General features: G+C 42.5%; 1 protein-coding gene across 2 annotated transcripts; it reads left to right on the top strand.

Moving 5' to 3' along the window:
- The first annotated feature begins 661 nt into the window (after positions 1-661).
- LOC108230180 (unconventional myosin-Va) lies at positions 662-17,252 on the top strand. 2 transcript variants are annotated; one of them, XM_017406181.3, is made up of 40 exons: positions 662-832; positions 1,140-1,250; positions 1,864-2,035; positions 3,487-3,631; positions 3,750-3,906; positions 3,988-4,131; positions 4,282-4,363; positions 4,489-4,596; positions 4,684-4,790; positions 5,009-5,274; positions 5,376-5,457; positions 5,552-5,692; positions 5,836-5,961; positions 6,259-6,342; positions 6,803-6,928; positions 7,085-7,182; positions 7,285-7,371; positions 7,509-7,617; positions 7,715-7,926; positions 8,011-8,167; positions 9,036-9,275; positions 9,419-9,667; positions 10,174-10,267; positions 10,355-10,497; positions 10,826-10,939; positions 11,858-11,992; positions 12,102-12,158; positions 12,279-12,506; positions 12,636-12,703; positions 13,439-13,513; positions 13,597-13,795; positions 13,899-13,992; positions 14,090-14,233; positions 14,326-14,480; positions 14,563-14,652; positions 14,727-14,877; positions 14,957-15,239; positions 16,085-16,259; positions 16,347-16,427; positions 16,522-17,252. In XM_017406181.3, exons 1-40 carry the CDS (start codon positions 806-808, stop codon positions 16,675-16,677), a joined length of 5,472 nt encoding a protein of 1,823 aa, XP_017261670.1. In that variant the 5' UTR covers positions 662-805; the 3' UTR covers positions 16,678-17,252. The 2 variants fall into 2 exon arrangements, with proteins under 2 accessions (XP_017261670.1, XP_017261671.1); XM_017406182.3 differs by lacking the exons at positions 662-832; positions 1,140-1,250 and having other exon boundaries at positions 1,863-1,995.
- Positions 17,253-17,802: the final 550 nt, after the last annotated feature.

The raw sequence follows: 17,802 nt of genomic DNA on the forward strand, positions 1-17,802 counted from the left end.
TGTTCAGGATAACAATGGGGGGTGCAGGGAGCTATTTAAAAAGGTAAATGATCATACAAACTGTATAAATACACAAGGTGACATCATGCAGAGGTGAATTTAGCCTTTTGGGGGCAAAATGCAGGAATGGGCCCCTCCATTTTTCACTTTCAACCCTCCCTTATCTTAGATCCACCTGTAGTTTTATTGTTGCTACAAATAAGTCTTAGGGTGGTATCTCACTTGGACGAGACCGAGAAGTTGGTGACTCAAAGTTGCAAGAAAAACTACTTTTTTGTTGTTCTCTACTCATTCCCTCATGCGTGCTATTGATAAACTGCTGCCCTCTCACAGGTAACTCAGAGATCTCTCGCTCACACCTAAGGCCAATTTGGAGTTACCAGTTAACCTAACATGCATGTTATTGTAAACCTGGAGTAAATCCACACGTGCACATGGAAAACATGCGAACTGCACCCAAAAAGGCCACAGGCTAATGTGAATCCAGTGAAAGTGGAAGCAAATAGTGGCACTATTGGCTTCCCGTACTCGACTTTAATTTATCAGACTTCATTACGCTTTTGTCCACAGGGAGGCGCGATTTACCCGCGACAGCTGAGCGACAGAAGCGTCGGAGCATGCGCAGTTCGACCGACAGCGGCGCGAGGCTGAAGCCGAGTCCGCCTCGCTCAGGACGGTTTGAGCGCAGCGAGTCGAGGAGGAGAGAGCTTAGGAGTTTCTCTCTGTGGGGAGTCTGTAACATGGTTTGTTCTGCTCTCCGGGGGCTGGAAACCTCTTCGAAGGCTCGCTGAGCAAATTACAAGACATGGCAGCCTCTGAACTTTACTCCAAGGTAGGAAGTTTGATAAAATAAAAAATAAAAAGGTGGTTAACGGTTCATTTCAACCTCCTACCTGCGTTAGTTTGTCAGTTAACTTCCGTTTGACAAATCAGCAGCCAGAGTTTGAGACACACGTGTCAGTCTGACTACTTTCCAGTGCTCATAATTACAATTTATGACTTTTTTACCCACTGTTCATCCACTTTATGCCACTTTAGTGTCTGCTGCCGTTTGGCGCTGAAGTAGTTTTATCCCCACAAACGCCCGCTGTAAAAACAAGAGGCTCGAACAACTCTGACCCAGTTTCTCCTTCATCCAGAATGCCCGTGTGTGGCTCCCAGATGCAGCAGAAGTGTGGAAGCCGGCGGAACTTGTCAGGGATTTCTCTCCAGGCGAGCTGACCCTGTCTCTGCAGCTGGAGGATGGCACGGTGAGACAACCCCCCACCCCACTCCACCACCACCAAGAGTACAAAACCTCCCATCAGAGACATGAAACCCACACATCAGAGCACGCACATACTAAAGTCACACCCAGGGGGGGACTGTTGCACAGGCAAAAAAACTCAATTTTTGATGTTCTCTTGAGACAGGCACATCCCTTCTTTGCAGAAACCCCTACACTTACATGCTACGACAGACTATTTAAGGCATCTCTGTTTGATAGTCTGCATGCATGCTGAAAATAAAACAAACCTACACCTACTTGCAGCTCTGCAAAACTGAGCACTGAAGGTTTGCATAAGGTGGACTGAAAGGCCTGAGCGGTGTGGCTGAAAGTTTTTCGTCAGGCACAGCTGCTACCTCTAGGTATCATGTCGAGTTTGGGCACGCACGTCAGGTATGGAAATAAGGTTGAAGCATTATCTTGAGGGAGCATGAACAGACCAAGGACAGAGAATTTTTGTTAGCTTCAACTCAAAGCATAAAAAATGCTTTTTATACGTTGCTTTTTGTCTTTTTCATTGATTGTTTTTTTTTTTTTTCAGTTTGAAGCAGTTATTCTAAAATTGTCTAAACTAAAAGGTACCCTTTTTTTTCCAGAGAGTGGAACACAAAATAGACCCCCGAACGAACAACCTGCCACCTCTCAGAAACCCGGACATCCTGGTAGGGGAGAATGACCTGACGGCTCTCAGCTACCTCCATGAACCGGCAGTCCTGCACAACCTCAAAGTGCGTTTTATCGACTCCAGGCTGATTTACACGTACTGTGGTAATGAGCTGCATCTCCTTTGACTCCCATTATCACAGTCACTGTAGACTTTGGAGCCTCGCTCACTGCATACGCTCTCATAATCTGCCGTAAAGTCAAACTGATTATTGTGATATGGTCTGCTTTTAAACGGAGACTTTTAAACTGCTTTTAAGAGTCGGTTTCACCTGCCTGGTTGTGATCACCTGGTGCACGAAGTTGATCTGTTCCGCAATGAAGTTAAGATAGTTGAAGTGTTTTTTTTTTTTTTTTTTTTTTACGACAGCAGACCTGAAGTCAGTCTGTTGGAGAACGAGCTCCCCTTACTCCGTGTGGTGGGATGGATAGCTCGGAATCGAGAGCGGTTTGTCCCTCGCTGGCTCAAACGCCCTCCCAAGTTCTGTCCAATTAATCTTCCAGCCTTATTTTTTGGGGTTTATTGAGCCCTTTTGTGGCGTGTGATGCTGTTCTCCAGAGCACAGACTGGTAGAAGATCTCCTGCATCTTGGCGCACGCGTTAAAGGATCTGAGCTTTGTCAGAAAACAAAGTTCAATTAATCTTCTTCTTGTCGGCAACGTCTCTGTTGGTCCTCCAGTTCAGCCTGTCGTTCAGATACACACCCAATAACCTGTAGTTCTCAGCAACAACCCACCTCCTCACCCAAGATGCTGCTGGTCTTGGTTGGAGATCCTTTTTCCCTACAGTCCACTACAACCTCCTTAGTCTTTGCCTTACACAGTATAAGACTAGATCTCCAACAGGAACCTGGAAGTTGAAGCTGGGACAGGACCAACCCTCTCTGTAGACTGGTTTCAGTCCCGCTCCCTCTGCATTTAAATAAACAAAACATTGCCCTTGGTAAATAATTAAAATAAACATCTTAATATTTCCTGCAGGTGCATAGTTCTTACCTTGCTGCTGTATGCTCAGAGATTCATTTTTGTTGTACGTTTAGCTGTAACGAGGGGCGGTGGGAACACTTGGTCTTTTAATATGTACAGTTTACGGTCTTTGCCATGTTTAGGAGCAGATAACTTAGTCATCAGAACCTCTGTAGGTGACCTGACTCAAAGCTGTGTTTGAGCTCAAAGGTGTAAAGAGTGAACAGAAATGGAGACAGGGCAGTCTCCTGTGGTGCTCCTGTCTTACTAATCACCACATCAGACAGGATGCTGCCCAGTTAGCTTCGATGGGCCCCTGATTGTTGTGATTTTTTAGGAGCATCCGTGGGTTAGACTACTCTTTTTAAGGAGTGAGCAATGTAAGAAAAAAGTTAGTGAAGTTAAATAGAAGAATCGATTTAATTTCTTAGGGTGTTTTCCATAGCTAAAATATTACTATTAAAACATTTGAAGTAATATTTCTTTAAATTGGTTGAATTTCAGATTTACATTCGGTATTCTCTGTTCAGTTATTTAAAGACGTGACAGAAAATAATCTGAGTTTGCGTTTTTCTGCTCGTGGACTTCAGGAATTGTCCTGGTTGCCATCAATCCTTACGAGAGCCTTCCCATTTATGAAGCTGACATCATCAATGCCTACAGCGGGCAGAACATGGGGGATATGGACCCTCACATCTTTGCAGTAGCTGAGGAAGCATACAAACAGATGGCCAGGTTGTGACCAACTATAATACATTTCATTTTACATTTTAAAGCAAGTATTATGTTTTTTTTTTTGTCTTAAATCTCATAAAGCTTATATTTATGTGTGTATCCATATATTTTTATGCAGAGATGAGAAGAATCAGTCCATCATAGTAAGTGGGGAATCTGGAGCTGGGAAAACCGTTTCTGCTAAGTTCGCGATGCGTTACTTCGCCACCGTCAGCAGCTCCTCCAATGAAGCCAACGTCGAGGAGCGAGTCCTCGCATCTAGTCCAATCATGGAGGTAACGCCTACCACCGCAGCATAGCGTAATGCAGTTTTAAAACATAACTCGCGGCATATTAAAGAGCTTGATGTGATGCAGGCCTTTGGGAACGCCAGGACGACAAGGAATGACAACAGCAGCCGCTTTGGGAAGTACATCGAGATTGGGTTTGACAAGAAGCACAGCATTATCGGCGCCAACATGAGAACCTACCTATTGGAGAAGTCCAGAGTTGTGTTTCAGGTAAATCTCATCAACGCACCTCGCTTTGAGTTAAAACCCCGAAATTTACATGCAACTAATCCAGTTTCATTTTACCGATGTATTTGGCAACTATCAGCTAAGACGGCTTTGACTCGTGTTTAAGTTTGCCCTTTTTGCCTTTTGTTTAAGGCTCATGGAGAAAGAAACTACCACATATTTTACCAGCTCTGTGGCTCTTCACATCTACCAGAGTTCAAGGCCTTCAAATTAGGTCTGCGAGTTTGTAAAATATCCACCTTTTGCAAATGATTTTGTTTAAATGATGATTGCCGTAGCAAATTAGCTGCATGGATTATCCAGCGGAGGAGCAATACTTTCCACGTTTGTCGTTGAAAGGTTGGGCTGATGACTTCTGCTGCACTAACCAGGGTCAGAGTCCAGTCATAGAAGGAGTTGATGATGCCAAAGAGATGTGCAGCACAAGGAGAGCTTTCTCACTACTGGGTGAGTTTTAATATAAAGACGATTATTATTTTTTAATCACCTGACATCATCAGACATTTAATTTGTTTTTTTTTGTTTACGTTGTAGGAATTGGTGACGGGGAACAAATGGCAATTTACCAAATTCTGTCAGCAATTCTTCATCTCAGCAACGTGGAAGTGAAAGACCAGTCTGCAGACAGATGCAGCATCTTGGTAAACAGATTACCCTTTGATTCAGTACCATGGTAATTTTAACTATATGTGCTAAAAAAACAAGAGTAATACAAATTGTTTTAAGTGAGGTGACCACTGCAGGTAAGATATTGACTTCCCATATTAGCGTCAGAAATGCTGAACTATTCCCTTTAAAGTCGTGTTAATAATACGTGTGTGAAGCTTTAGTGAGATCCTCACTGCTGATGCGTTCCCAGCCAGACGATGCCCACCTGATGGTTTTCTGCGAGCTCGTGGGGGTGCCTTGTGAAGAAATGGCCCACTGGTTATGTCACAGGAAGCTCAAGACGACCACAGAAACCTTCGTCAAGCCCGTTCCCAGGATCAACGCTGTCCACGGACGGGACGCCTTAGCCAAGCACATTTACGCCAGGCTCTTCAGCTGGATTGTGGACAGCATTAACAGCGCCTTAAAATCTACAGGGAAACAACACTCCTTTATTGGTGTTCTTGACATTTATGGGTAGGTTTCCCAAATAGGTTTATGGTTTTTTTCCAATGCAAATGAACCAGAAGCGGTGAGTTAATTTATATATATATATATATTTTTAAATTTTTCCTCAGGTTTGAAACATTTGACATCAACAGCTTTGAGCAGTTTTGCATCAATTACGCCAACGAGAAGCTCCAGCAGCAGTTTAACCTGGTGTGCCGCTTTTCTGCTCGGCATGTTGTTGTTGTTCTTCTTCTTAATTGTTTTAGTCTTACAGCACTCCGTGTTCACCTGTCGCTCCCCGCAGCACGTGTTCAAACTTGAGCAAGAGGAGTACATGAAAGAGGAGATCCCCTGGACTTTGATCGACTTCTACGACAACCAGCCCTGCATCAACCTCATTGAGGCCAGACTGGGCATCCTGGACCTTCTGGACGAGGAGTGCAAAGTAAAATGGCGCTTCTATTTTCGTCCCATTGGAAGTTGTTTTTTTTTCCCCCCTCCAGTCTTTTGACTCTCTGCCGCTCTGTGTGGGGAGGCTGTGAGTAATGCCATGACTAAGTGATGTGTCAGCTTTTCCTCTTTCCACAGATGCCCAAAGGCTCTGACGACACGTGGGCTCAGAAACTGTACAACACCCTCCTGAAGCAGAACGCTCACTTTGATAAACCCAGGTTATCAAACAGGGCTTTCATCATCCACCACTTTGCTGACAAGGTGATGCTTAGTTTTCTGATGGGTGGTGAGGCGGCAGTACAGTCCAGTGGTTAGCACAACCCATAAAAGAGGGATTTAAAAAAAAAAATTGTTTGTTTATGAAAGGGTTTTTCTCCAGATGTTTTAAGTCTGTCATCATTTTCCAGTCGGAAAATGTTAGCTTGCTCGTAGGTGCAAACTATGTTCAGTATAATAGATCCAAATCCTTTTTCCTGAGAAAACGTTAGGACTCGTGCCTGCTTTTTCAGATTGTGAGGATTCTGTTCCTTAAAAGTCGTGTTTAATTGTTGTGCGTAGGTGGAGTACCAGTGTGTGGGCTTCCTGGAGAAAAATAAGGACACGGTCAACGAGGAGCAAATCAATGTGCTGAAAAAGAGCAAGGTAAAGAATAGTAGAAAAGTCTCCCTCTTAGCCACATCTTAATAAGTCACTCCCTGTAGATGTCAGAGTAAGTTTTTTTTTTTTCTGTGAAGTTTCATTCAAACACTTTCCAAAAAAAGGTTAAAAAAACAAAAAACAACCAAACTTCTATTCTGTAGCTGAAAAGTTGCTGTTCAGTTGTTTTTGTTTTATTATTTAACCTTTTTTTTTATTTATTTATCCTGGATGAGTGAGAATCTACATCAGCACATTCTAACACGTCACTGAGAGCCAAGGAGTCAAAGAGAAATGATTGTTGAGTAATGCTGTGTTGTAAGTTTGTGGGCACAGCTCACGCCCTTGGATTGTTCAGGCATAACTATTGGAGGAAACGACACCCATATTCAAGATGTTCAGGTGGTAAACAGCGCCACCTGCTGTGCAGCGACAGCTTTAACTGTAGAAAACCTCATCTTTTCAGTTCGATTTGCTGCTGAAGCTGTTCGAGGACGAAGACAAAGCCAGAGGTTCTGCCAGCAGGTCTTCTAATCTCGCTGGACGAGGCGGGCAGCCCCAGAGGGACACTAAGAAGACTGTTGGACTGCAGGTGAGACGGTTACGGCCCCGACACACGACTTGTAATGGTCTGATAGTTTTTCCCGATCCTGCAGAGTCTGCATCCGTTTGAAAAAGTGTTTGTTAAGTGAAAACGTTTATATGTTTTAACCCGTGCCTTTTTTGAATATTCTTACGTTTCCTTTAGTTTCGGCAGTCCCTACACTTGCTCATGGACACGTTAAATTCTACAACGCCTCATTACGTTCGTTGCATCAAACCAAACGACCTCAAAGCCCCGTTCACGTGAGGACTCATTTGCTTGTTTTTTACACAGTTACCTTCAAGCCCAAATTAAAGACTAATGCGTTCATGTATGCGTTTTATTTTATCTTTTTTTCCATGAAGCTTGGACCCTGTGAGGGCTGTGCAGCAGCTCCGTGCTTGTGGCATCCTGGAAACGATCCGTATTTCAGCAGCCGGCTTCCCGTCTAGGTACCGTATCAGCACCATTTAGTAGAAAGCTGTAAAACATGAATTTATTTTTTATTATTTTATAACTGATAAACTTGCAGACATTATGTATAGAACATGTCATATCCTTTTTAACTATTGTAATATAAATACTACAGATGGACCTACCAGGAATTCTTCAGTCGTTATCGTGTCCTCATGAAGCATAAGGAGGCGCTTCCTGATAGAAAACAAACCTGCAAAAACCTACTGGAAAAACTCATAAAGGTGTGTATGAATAAAAGCATTTCAGTTAATAACAATATCTTTAGTAAAAGTAATAAATGTGCCACTGTGTTGTTGTTGTTTTTTACTTTGTTCTTAGGACCAGAAAAAGTACCAGTTTGGCAAAAACAAGATCTTCTTTAGGGCCGGCCAGGTGGCGTTCTTGGAGAAGCTCCGTTCCGACAAACTGCGCCTGGCCTGTGTCTCCATCCAGAAGACGATCCGCTGCTGGCTCGCCCGCAGGAAGTATCTGAGGATGAGAGAATCTGCCGTCACCATCCAGAAACATGTGCGGGGCCATCAAGCACGCAGGTGTGTGTGTGTGGCGAGAGTAAACGACAGCGGCATTCATACCAGAAGTTAACATCTTAGATGTTTCTCCCCCTCTTTTATCAGGTATGTGTTGTTTCTGCGGTGGACCAGAGCAGCTGTTGTCATTCAGCGAAACGTTCGAATGTGGACAAGAAGAAGACTCTTCCTGCAGCAGCGCTCTGCAGCGATCACGATTCAGTGTTTGTGGAGGGCTCACGTGGCTAGAAAGCAGTACTATCAGGTACGTTTGATAGGCAAAGATTTGGTTTTCCATTAGGATCTCCTTTTCAATGTGGGTTTCAATCTAAGATAATATCAGCGTTTGAGTTTGCAGTGTATCTTTATAGTTGATTATCAAACACCCAAAATTGGATTTAATAAGCTCCCCTTTAACATGATAAACATAATGAAGGAAGGTTTCCTGTTCAGTTGACACCCAGATGTTCCTGGTGAAGGTAGTGGCATCACTAAAGCAGCAAAGTCTGACGTAGAATATCACGGAACAACAGTGTTTTTACTCTCTGGTTTCCATCAGTCAGCCATAACATTAAGACCACCTACAGGCAACCCTGTTCATGTCCTGTTAGGGAAACATTACCCATCAGTCTTACTTTCCCACTTTGCCGTCTCATTTTGCACATCCTCATATGGCAACAGCCCTCTCTACAGGACAACAGTGGGATCTACAGCAGCTGTTTAAGTGCAAAGAGCACAGAGTCCAGAGTATTCATCCATACAGTAAAATCCCCAGATAACACACAGATCCTACAATTCAGGGAGACCGAAAAGGACATTTTGCTTATTTTTCATTATCATCATTTAATTTTTTTGTCCATATTCAGGCTAGTTTTGAGCTGTTTTGACAGTATAGAGAGGAAGTGTGGTTATAATGTTATGGCTGGCTGAGATTTTTTTTTTTTGCATGTTTTAAATTTTTGTGTCTAAGTGTGGAATTGTCTAATGTTTTTTGTAAAACTAAAACTTACTTATCAAATTTAATAATTAGTGCTCTTGAAACAAAAAATAATTTCATTATTATGTTTAGAAATGAAAGTCTTGTTGTCCATATTTCAAGTCTGACATCTTATCCCTGCATCTTGTTTTCCCAGTTGATGTACGAGCACAAGGCAGTGATCATTCAGAAGTGGGTGAGAGGCTGGCTCGCCAAGCAGCATTACAGACGCGCCGTATCCGCCGTCATCCTGCTGCAGAGCTGTGTGCGCCGCATGAGGGCCAAGAGGGAACTGAAGAAGCTCAAAGTGGAGGCGCGCTCCGTGGAGCACTTTAAGAAGCTCAACGTCGGCATGGAGAACAAGATTTTGCAGCTGCAGCATAAGATAAATGAACAGGTGAGCGTTGTGGAGTGCAGTCTGTCTGCTGTTTACCAGTAGAATCATAAATAATACAGGAGATATTCATTTGGAGAAATGCTCCGTCGTTGGGAGTTGTCATATCACATGCACATCATGTGTCTGTATCTCCCCCCCGGCAGCAAAAAGAAAACAGAGAGCTCAGTGAGAGGCTCAGCGTTCTGGAGAAGACCCGCGCTGCTGAGAGCGACAGACAGAGCAGAGAGCTCGAAAGCCTGCACAGATCGGAGCAGGAGGCCCGAGCCAAAGCGGAGACGGTGCCGTCGCTGCTGGAGCGGCTCTCCTTCCTTCAGAACGAGCTGGAAAACACCAGCAGAGAGAAGAAAGACCTGGAGGAGCAGATAAAGAGCTACAAAGAGCAAACACAACAGGTAGGTGTTTTCAGCAAGGCTTTAGGGGAGATAATACTTCAGTTTTCTACTTCAAACTAATTATCTGGAATATAGAGAAAGTAATGTGACTTTTAGTCAAATTTATCCTTTCGACCCTTCACATTAAGGGACTACAAAACTGCACATTTGTCTCTTAAAATAATACTTTACAATTTGTGAATTAGACACTTTTATCCTCATCATACCACATTTTTATATTTCTTTATTTTCTTTCTAGTTAAGTCATATTTTCAGCTGTCTTGATGTGAAACAAGTTAATAAATCTTGAACGATGGGCACAGTCTGACATTCATCAGTTAAAGTGTGTTTTACAGACTATAACTTTTTAAAAGATCTGAAATAAATAAGAAATACTTGTATATTTTACCCTACTGGGATTTTTGTGCACCTTTTATTTACTCAGCTTTTATTTTCTAAAGCCCAAAAACCTAAAATGAATAGAATTTATGACTAAAAGGATATAAATCTTCTTTTTTTTTAATCAGGTGGTAGATGAGCTTAATATGAAGAACAACTTGTTAAAGAGCAACACCGACCGGCTGAACCAGGAAGTCTTGGAACAAGCTCAGCAGCTGACGGGTTCGAAAACTGTTCACCTCAAGTCTTCACAGATCGCAGTAAATCCCCGAGTGCAAAACATTTACAGCAAAACTGTTTTTGACTCAGATATTAAAACGACGTCTGAGAGCACCAAACAGCTGGAGAAGGACCTGATCGAGGAACGTTCTCGATACCAGAGTCTGCTGAGTGAACACCTGCAACTTGAGGACCGGCACAGAGACCTGAAGGAGGAGATGAGTCTCAGTATTGTGAGAAACTTTTTTTTGTTGTTGTTGTCCTGCCTAATCCTCAAAAATAGCAACAATTAAGAATTTCAAAATTTGACACAGAACTAATTTAGACCTGACTATTTAATCTGAAATCTACTGCAGACACAGCATGTTCACTCTGAGTTCATTCAGTAAGCAATATAGAAGTATCTACATCTACTAATGGATACTAGTATCTGTACTAGCTGTGGGATTACTGATTTCACAATAATGTTTTCTAACATAGCAGTCACATTAATTTATTCACTGTGCAATCTCTGCTTGAGTGAAAGAAACTAAATCGCTTCTTTCTCTCACTTTTACCAAGAATTCAAGCAAATTTAGTCACAAAAGGACGGACTCCAACTACAGCAGTAACTCATCTGAGTTTTCTCAGAGCCTGAGCTCAGCTGAAGGTGAAGACGGCTCCGTTCACACAGAGGTAATGTGGCAGGTACTCATCCGCACACGTGGAGGTGGGCTGTATCTTGAACAGCTCGAATGAGGCGCGTCTTCTCACCCGCAGTTTTCTTTTGGTTCAGTCAGTTTGGAGTTACTCAGATGTAGATAATTGTGTAGTAGACAGATGGTAGTCGTAGACTCGACCTCAGAATATTTCTGGTTTACAGAGGAGCTCGTGATCGACTCGGTGACTGCCAGGCGTCCAGGTCCTGCAGCTCCATAACGAGCCCAGATCATCACCCTTCCACCACTGTGCTGACAGTAGATATGAGGGCATTAGACTCGAACTTTAGGTTTTGTTGATCCAAAGAACTTTGTTTCTGAGGTCTTTGTTGTTCAGACGCAACTTTGCAAATCTAAGCTGTACTGAAAACACTTTCCCTTGGCATTTTTTCCAAAGAAGCCTTACTTCTTCAGTCATTAAACATATTAACTCAGGCCTTTAGCGTCTGATACGTAGCATTTATTTATTTTTTCAATCTGAGGTTTGTTCTGGGGGATCTCGGGGGGGATGTTACAGGAACACCCACTCCCTGAAAGATTAGCATCTGTCTTAAATACTTTTGGTTGTGCTCCAGAAAAGTAAATTACTAAAACATACATAAAACTGAAAATGAGCAAAAGATGGAGTTACTTTTTACCATAACTGGAATATCTGATTTCTTGGTTTGTTGTTTGCAACAAGACTTTTCAAGTTAAATGAATGTGCATAATTTGTCATTAAAAACAATGCACTATCGACTAAAGGAAACCTTTTCATAGAGCTACAAGAAAGATTAGGAATGGAAATAAGTCTACTCGTGTTGATTAAGTTAACCCTTCAGCTGCAGAGAACAAGACTAAAATTATTTGCTTTTGTCTGTTCCTGATTCATTTTTTTGTTTGTTTGTTCGTTCAGGATGAGCTGCAGACAAAAGTGGACCTGCCGATTCTGCTCAAGCTCCAGAGAAGAGTGAAGGATCTGGCGGAGGAAAATCGGTCCCTTTGGCAGCAGCTGGATAAAAAAGATGAAGCCCAACAAGAAAAGGCGAAAGTATGAAAAGCCATTTTCCTCATGAAGAAAACTAGATGTGATGACTTTACCCTGAAGGTTTTGGTTACACGCTTGATGTTCAAGTTGTTTGTTTGTTTGTTTTAAACAGGAGGCGGAGGAGCAGAGAAGTGTTGGCAGAACAGAGCTGGACTTGGAAAAGTTAAAGGTGAGACTTGGTGTTTTTGGATTACCTTTAAAATGATAACTTATCTGCGCTGACATGCTTCATGAAAATCAAACCAAAATGTTTATTTATTTATTTATTTATTTAAATGTTTGAATGCAGCGACAAGAGCTGGAGTCTGAGAACAAGAAGCTGAAGCAGGATTTAAACGAGCTACGGAAGTCTCTGACCAACGAGAACAGTGACGTAGCGCCCCCTGCCCCTGGATCTTTGCCCTACAACATCCTGCTGGATCAGCTCAGTTCCTCCAACGAGGAGCTGGAGATGAGGAAAGAGGAGGTGCTGCTCCTCCGCTCGCACATGGTTCGACAGGAGGCTCTGAAACACAAGGTGAGAGGTTCAACGACCGACTTTGCTTTTAAAAAAGAACGAATATAACAATTTGTTAAAAAATGTTATTGATAGGGTGACTAAAAACCTAAATATTAATGCAAATGTTAAACTTTACTTGACGCGCAGGATTCTGTGCTTGGAGATGGTGTGAAATTAGATTTCGGTGAGATGCCTTCACTTCAAGACCATGACAGGTGAGGCCACCTGGATTTGCTTTTATGTTAGCAAGGCGGTCCTAAAGAAAGTCAGAATTTAACACCCAAAAAGGTCACTGAAGGTTACAAAATAAAATGTACTTTTTGACCTTTTGGAGATCTTATACATTAAGTAAACTGTTTGCTTCAGTTTTTTTGTAAAAGCACTATCACTAATAAAATGTTCTGTAAATAGTCTCATATTTATCTTTGTAATATTTAATTTATTCAAGTTCCTCTGGGTTATGTTATTTGCACATGTTCCGGTTGAATTCGTTTAATTAAGTTCACAAAGTCTGAAGTTTTGACACCATGTAAAATATAACCGAGGATGCAAATAACTACATTTAAAATAAAACCAGCAGTCTTTGAAGGAACTCGTATCAACCCCCCAGCTTTGCAAGTCAAAGTTTGAATCAGAGATCTGTTCACACTCAGGCTCTGTGATGGGAGGACTCTCAGCTACTACCACATCAAATTGTAGCTCAATATCTGTAAAACTGACTTAGTTATTGCTGTTTTTGTAACGAGGGCGTGCTTACCATCGTGTCGCATTTTCTGCCTTTGCCAACATAATTAATCAGTCTGCTTTTAAAAGCTGAATGTGTTTTAATTCTTTTAGCAGGTCATCAGTTTGACAGTTCCTTTTTTTATTTTTTACTTGTATAATGAACTTGAACTCTCGTGGTCAGAGAACTGCACGCGTCACGGTCATGTTTTGATGCTTTTCTTCAGGACTACTGACATTCATACACTGAACGAAGACGGAGAGCTGTGGCTGGCATATGAAGGTTTGAAAGAGACCAACAGGTAATGAGTTAACATGCTGCACCTGATACACTCAAACGCGGTCACACGCATGGACTTTATCACAGTTTCTCCCTGTGCCGCAGGCTCCTGGAGGGCCAGATGCAGGAGCAGGAGCATCTTCACAACAAGAAGTACAGGAAGCTCACTGAGGAGATGAACAAACTGAGGGCTGAAAAGGAGCAGCAGGAGAAACTGTTGGCTCAGAGCCTCCTTCTGCCCGAGGATGCTCGGGTTGAGGCAAGCTTGAAGCACGAGATTACGCGGCTCACGGCTGAGAACCTGGTGGGTCTGATTAATGGAGATCTGTCCATTGCAGAGTTAAAAATTCACACCACACTGCCGCATCTTTATCCTGACGTCCTTTTTTTTTCGTGAATAATTTCAGGAACGAATGGAGCAACAAGAAAATCAAGACAAAATCATCCGCAATTTGAAAGAACAGCTTAAATTCTACATGAGAAAAGTGGAAGAGTTTGAAGGTAGCCAAATATGTTACCTTTACAAACACGTGTCCCGTTTACAAATGCACAAGCTAACAATTAACCCCCGCTGGCTCGTGTTGTTACCGTGTTTCAGAGAGCTCTCAGCAGCTGAACAGTGCCTCCGTGACAAGCACGCCCGTCAGGCCCGTGAGCATCCCCCGCAAGGAGAAGGAGTTCCAGGGCATGCTGCAGTTCAAGGAGGGGGACGCGAGCCGCTTGTTCAAGAATCTGATCATAGGTTCGTGCTGCTCAGACTGCCATTTAGTTTTAACAGCACACACAAATAAAAATGTAGCGTTCACTCCCCCCTTCTAAATGTTTTCTCCGCAGATCTGAAGCCTCGTGGTGTCGCCGTCAGCTTCACTCCGGGGCTTCCCGCCTACATCATATTCATGTGCCTTCGTTACGCCGACAGCGTGAACGACGACCGGAGAGTCAGCACTCTCCTCAACTCTACCATCGGCAGCATCAAAGGGGTCATAAAGGTGTCAGAGCTACCTCTTCACTTGTTTAAATAAAGTACATAATGAGTGTGTTTTTAAACGAATCTGTTAAATGTTTCTGCAGAGGAAAGGAAATGATCTGGAAGTGGTTTCTTTCTGGCTGGCCAACACGTGCAGGCTGATGCACTGTCTGAAGCAGTACAGTGGAGACGAGGTGAGCAGCACGAGGGTTTTGCAGCATTTCCTTGAACTAACCCTGAACGTTCACGCAACCCGTCCGCTCCGTAGGTCTTCGTGGCTCACAATACCGCCAAGCAGAACGAACAAAGCCTGGCTAATTTTGAGCTGTCAGAGTACCATCAGCTTTTTGGTGATCTGGCCATCCAGATTTACCGTCAGCTCATCAAATGCATGGAGAACATCCTGCTGCCCATCATAGGTGAGAGGTCGTCATCTCCATAAGCAGAACGGCCAACAGCATTCGTGTCTGAGCTCCTGTTTTTACGTCCTTTCCGTAGTGGCGAGCATGCTGGAGCACGAGACGATGCAGGGCGTGTTGGTGTCCAAGCCGACGGGCCTGAGGAAGAGGAGCAGCAGCTTCCCCGAGGAGGAGGCTGTGAGCGTGGAGGTCCTCCTGCAGCGACTGAGCTTCTTCCACACCACCATGAGCCAACATGGGATGGACCCGGACCTCATCAGACAGGCGGTCAGGCAGCAGTTCTACATCATCTGCGCGGTCACGCTCAACCACCTGCTGCTGCGGAAGGACATGTGCTCGTGGAGTAAAGGGCTGCAGATCAGGTGCTGCCAGGAACACAGCCGGGGTTATTTTATCCCCATAAATACTTGTTATGGAGATTTATACACTTCAGTATTACACAGTAGGTCTGAGGTATGTAAATACATGCTCACATAATCAATTTGTCAACTCTAGTTGGCATGACCTCCTCCATCTTGGTATATGAGAGGTCACTGAGTGCACGTCACCAGCCCGTCACAGACAGAGTTACAGTCAATAGAATAATTATAGTTATATAATCCAATGTTTAAAAGCCAAACTCCCACAAAGACTTCCTTGTTTCTCACTAATTTACTCTAAATAACATTAGACTCACTCAGAATCATCAGTTTTTCCTTTAGGTTTTTCCTTTTTTTTTTTTTTACAAAAATGACTGATTACATAAACTGCTTTTGAGCTGTTTCCCCTTAATGTGAAACTTTTTTAAATGTTTAAAATGTATAAATATGATTGTTGGTCACAACATGAAATCAACTGATAATACTGAAATATTTTAAGATCAATTTTATCCACATTTCGTCCAGTGTGTGACAGAAAATGTACTAAAAAAATGTTAAACTGACTAGACATTAAGTAAATTAAGTTTTATAACAATTAAATATGTATATTTTTTATAAATATATCATTAGCACTAAAAATAATTGGTCTGTGTGAGGAGACTTTAAAGTATCCAAGGTAAATAAAGTCTGTCTTATGGTGTTGGATTAGAAATTCACAAATATATTAACATCTATAATATAGTTTTATTCATTAAGGTTGCTGAAAAATGAATGAACATAATTTTTTAGTGATTGCACAAACTTTAGAGTAGAAAATTGCTGTGTTTAATGCAGCTCTGTGGTTTCAGGTACAACATCTGGCAGCTGGAGGAGTGGCTGATGGAGCGGGAGCTGAGCGACTGCGGTGCCAAGGAGACGCTGGAGCCTCTGGTCCAGGCTGCACAGCTTCTGCAGATCAAGAAAAAGACCGAAGCCGATGCCCGAGCAGTCTGCAGCATGTGCGCCGCCCTCACCACAGCTCAGGTCCGGCACCAGTGACCAACCCGCAGCATAAATCGGTACAGATATTCTTTCCTCTGCACTCTAATCTTTTTTTGTTCTTCCAAACAGATTGTTAAAATCTTGACCCTGTACACTCCAGTGATTGAGTTTGAAGAACGAGTCTCGACCTCCTTCATCACAATGATTAAAGTGAGTCAAGTTTTGAGCCTTTTTTATCTTCAGGCTTACAGTACATGCAGCCCAAACATTCACTGACATTTCTCTTTTTTTCCTCACTTATTAGAGTCTTTTGAAAGACAGAGAAGAGTCATCATCCACTCTAACGATGGACGCCAAGAAAATCTTCTCTGTCACGTTCCCGTTCACCCCTTCCTCCGTGGCTCTGGAGACCGTTCAGATCCCCATGAGCCTTAATCTGGGCTTCCTTACCCGCATCTAGATCAGACCTGAGACGACTGATTCTTCGGTTCTGTTTACCAGAGGACAAAAAAAAAGAACACCAAAGAAAGTTTGTATCTGTAAGAATATTATCCTGATTAGCTAGTGCCGCAAAGCTAAAAAAAAAAAAAGCAGGACTAGCTTCTTTATAGGTATATTTTTTTTTTTACAAATGTAACACCAAAGAGTGACATGTTTCTAAGCAGAAAATATAAAAAAAAGCTCTTAAAGGTCATCTTGTTGCTGTCAGTTTTGTGACTGCATCTGAAATGAGAAACATTTCACATGTTGCCTTAAGAAATGGATGCGTCTGATTTGTTGAATGGATAAACAATTTCTAAAAACTATGCATTTTTTTCCATAGTAGGATCTTAAAAGATGGGTAATTATGTGCAATATTTATATGTTAATGCTGAATGTTAAGAATGCCCTGCAGTTTTATATCTGTTGCTATATATTTCTATAGTTGCTAAAGTTATTTATGCCAGAAAAGGCTGGAGAAAAAAAAAAAAAGATTTGTATTCAACAAGTTTTCCTATTGTGGGTCAGTGTAAAGACCGGCTCTATAGTAAGATGGATTTATTTGTAGCCTAATTGCTCAATAAAAATATTAAGCAAAGCAGAAGCAGCAAAGTTTCTTTATAAATGATGATTTGCTCATCGTTACCCCGATCCACGAGAGTTTGATTTGTGGGAAATTAATTTATAATTTAGGTTTTCTGAACTATAATGTGTTAATATTTAGCTTATGTAAAGAGCTGCAGATTCATAAATGATTAACCCCGGCGGAGCTTTGTCTGTGCGCAGCAGGAATGTTGCTGTAAACCAGTTTATCCGCGGTTTTCTCACTGTGCGTTGTGGGTCAGAACTGGTTTACGGAGATAAAATGTTTGGTTTTTCTGATCAAGTAAACCTGTTGCTAAAATGCAAACCAAAAACCGAGTTGGTTTGTATCCGGCTTCTTTTGTGACGAGGATCCTTGACGAAACGAGCACACCCACTCGGCCAAGGCGCTGTCATGGGACGGGGAGGGAGGAGACAAAAGTTCCGGAGCAGGTGACCGACAAGCCGGACAGGAAAAGGCGAGACACACCCGGAAGTTGGCCGGAGGGGTTTCAACAGAAAA

Source organism: Kryptolebias marmoratus, linkage group LG11, assembly GCF_001649575.2.
Source record: "Kryptolebias marmoratus isolate JLee-2015 linkage group LG11, ASM164957v2, whole genome shotgun sequence".
NCBI lineage: Eukaryota > Metazoa > Chordata > Actinopteri > Cyprinodontiformes > Rivulidae > Kryptolebias > Kryptolebias marmoratus.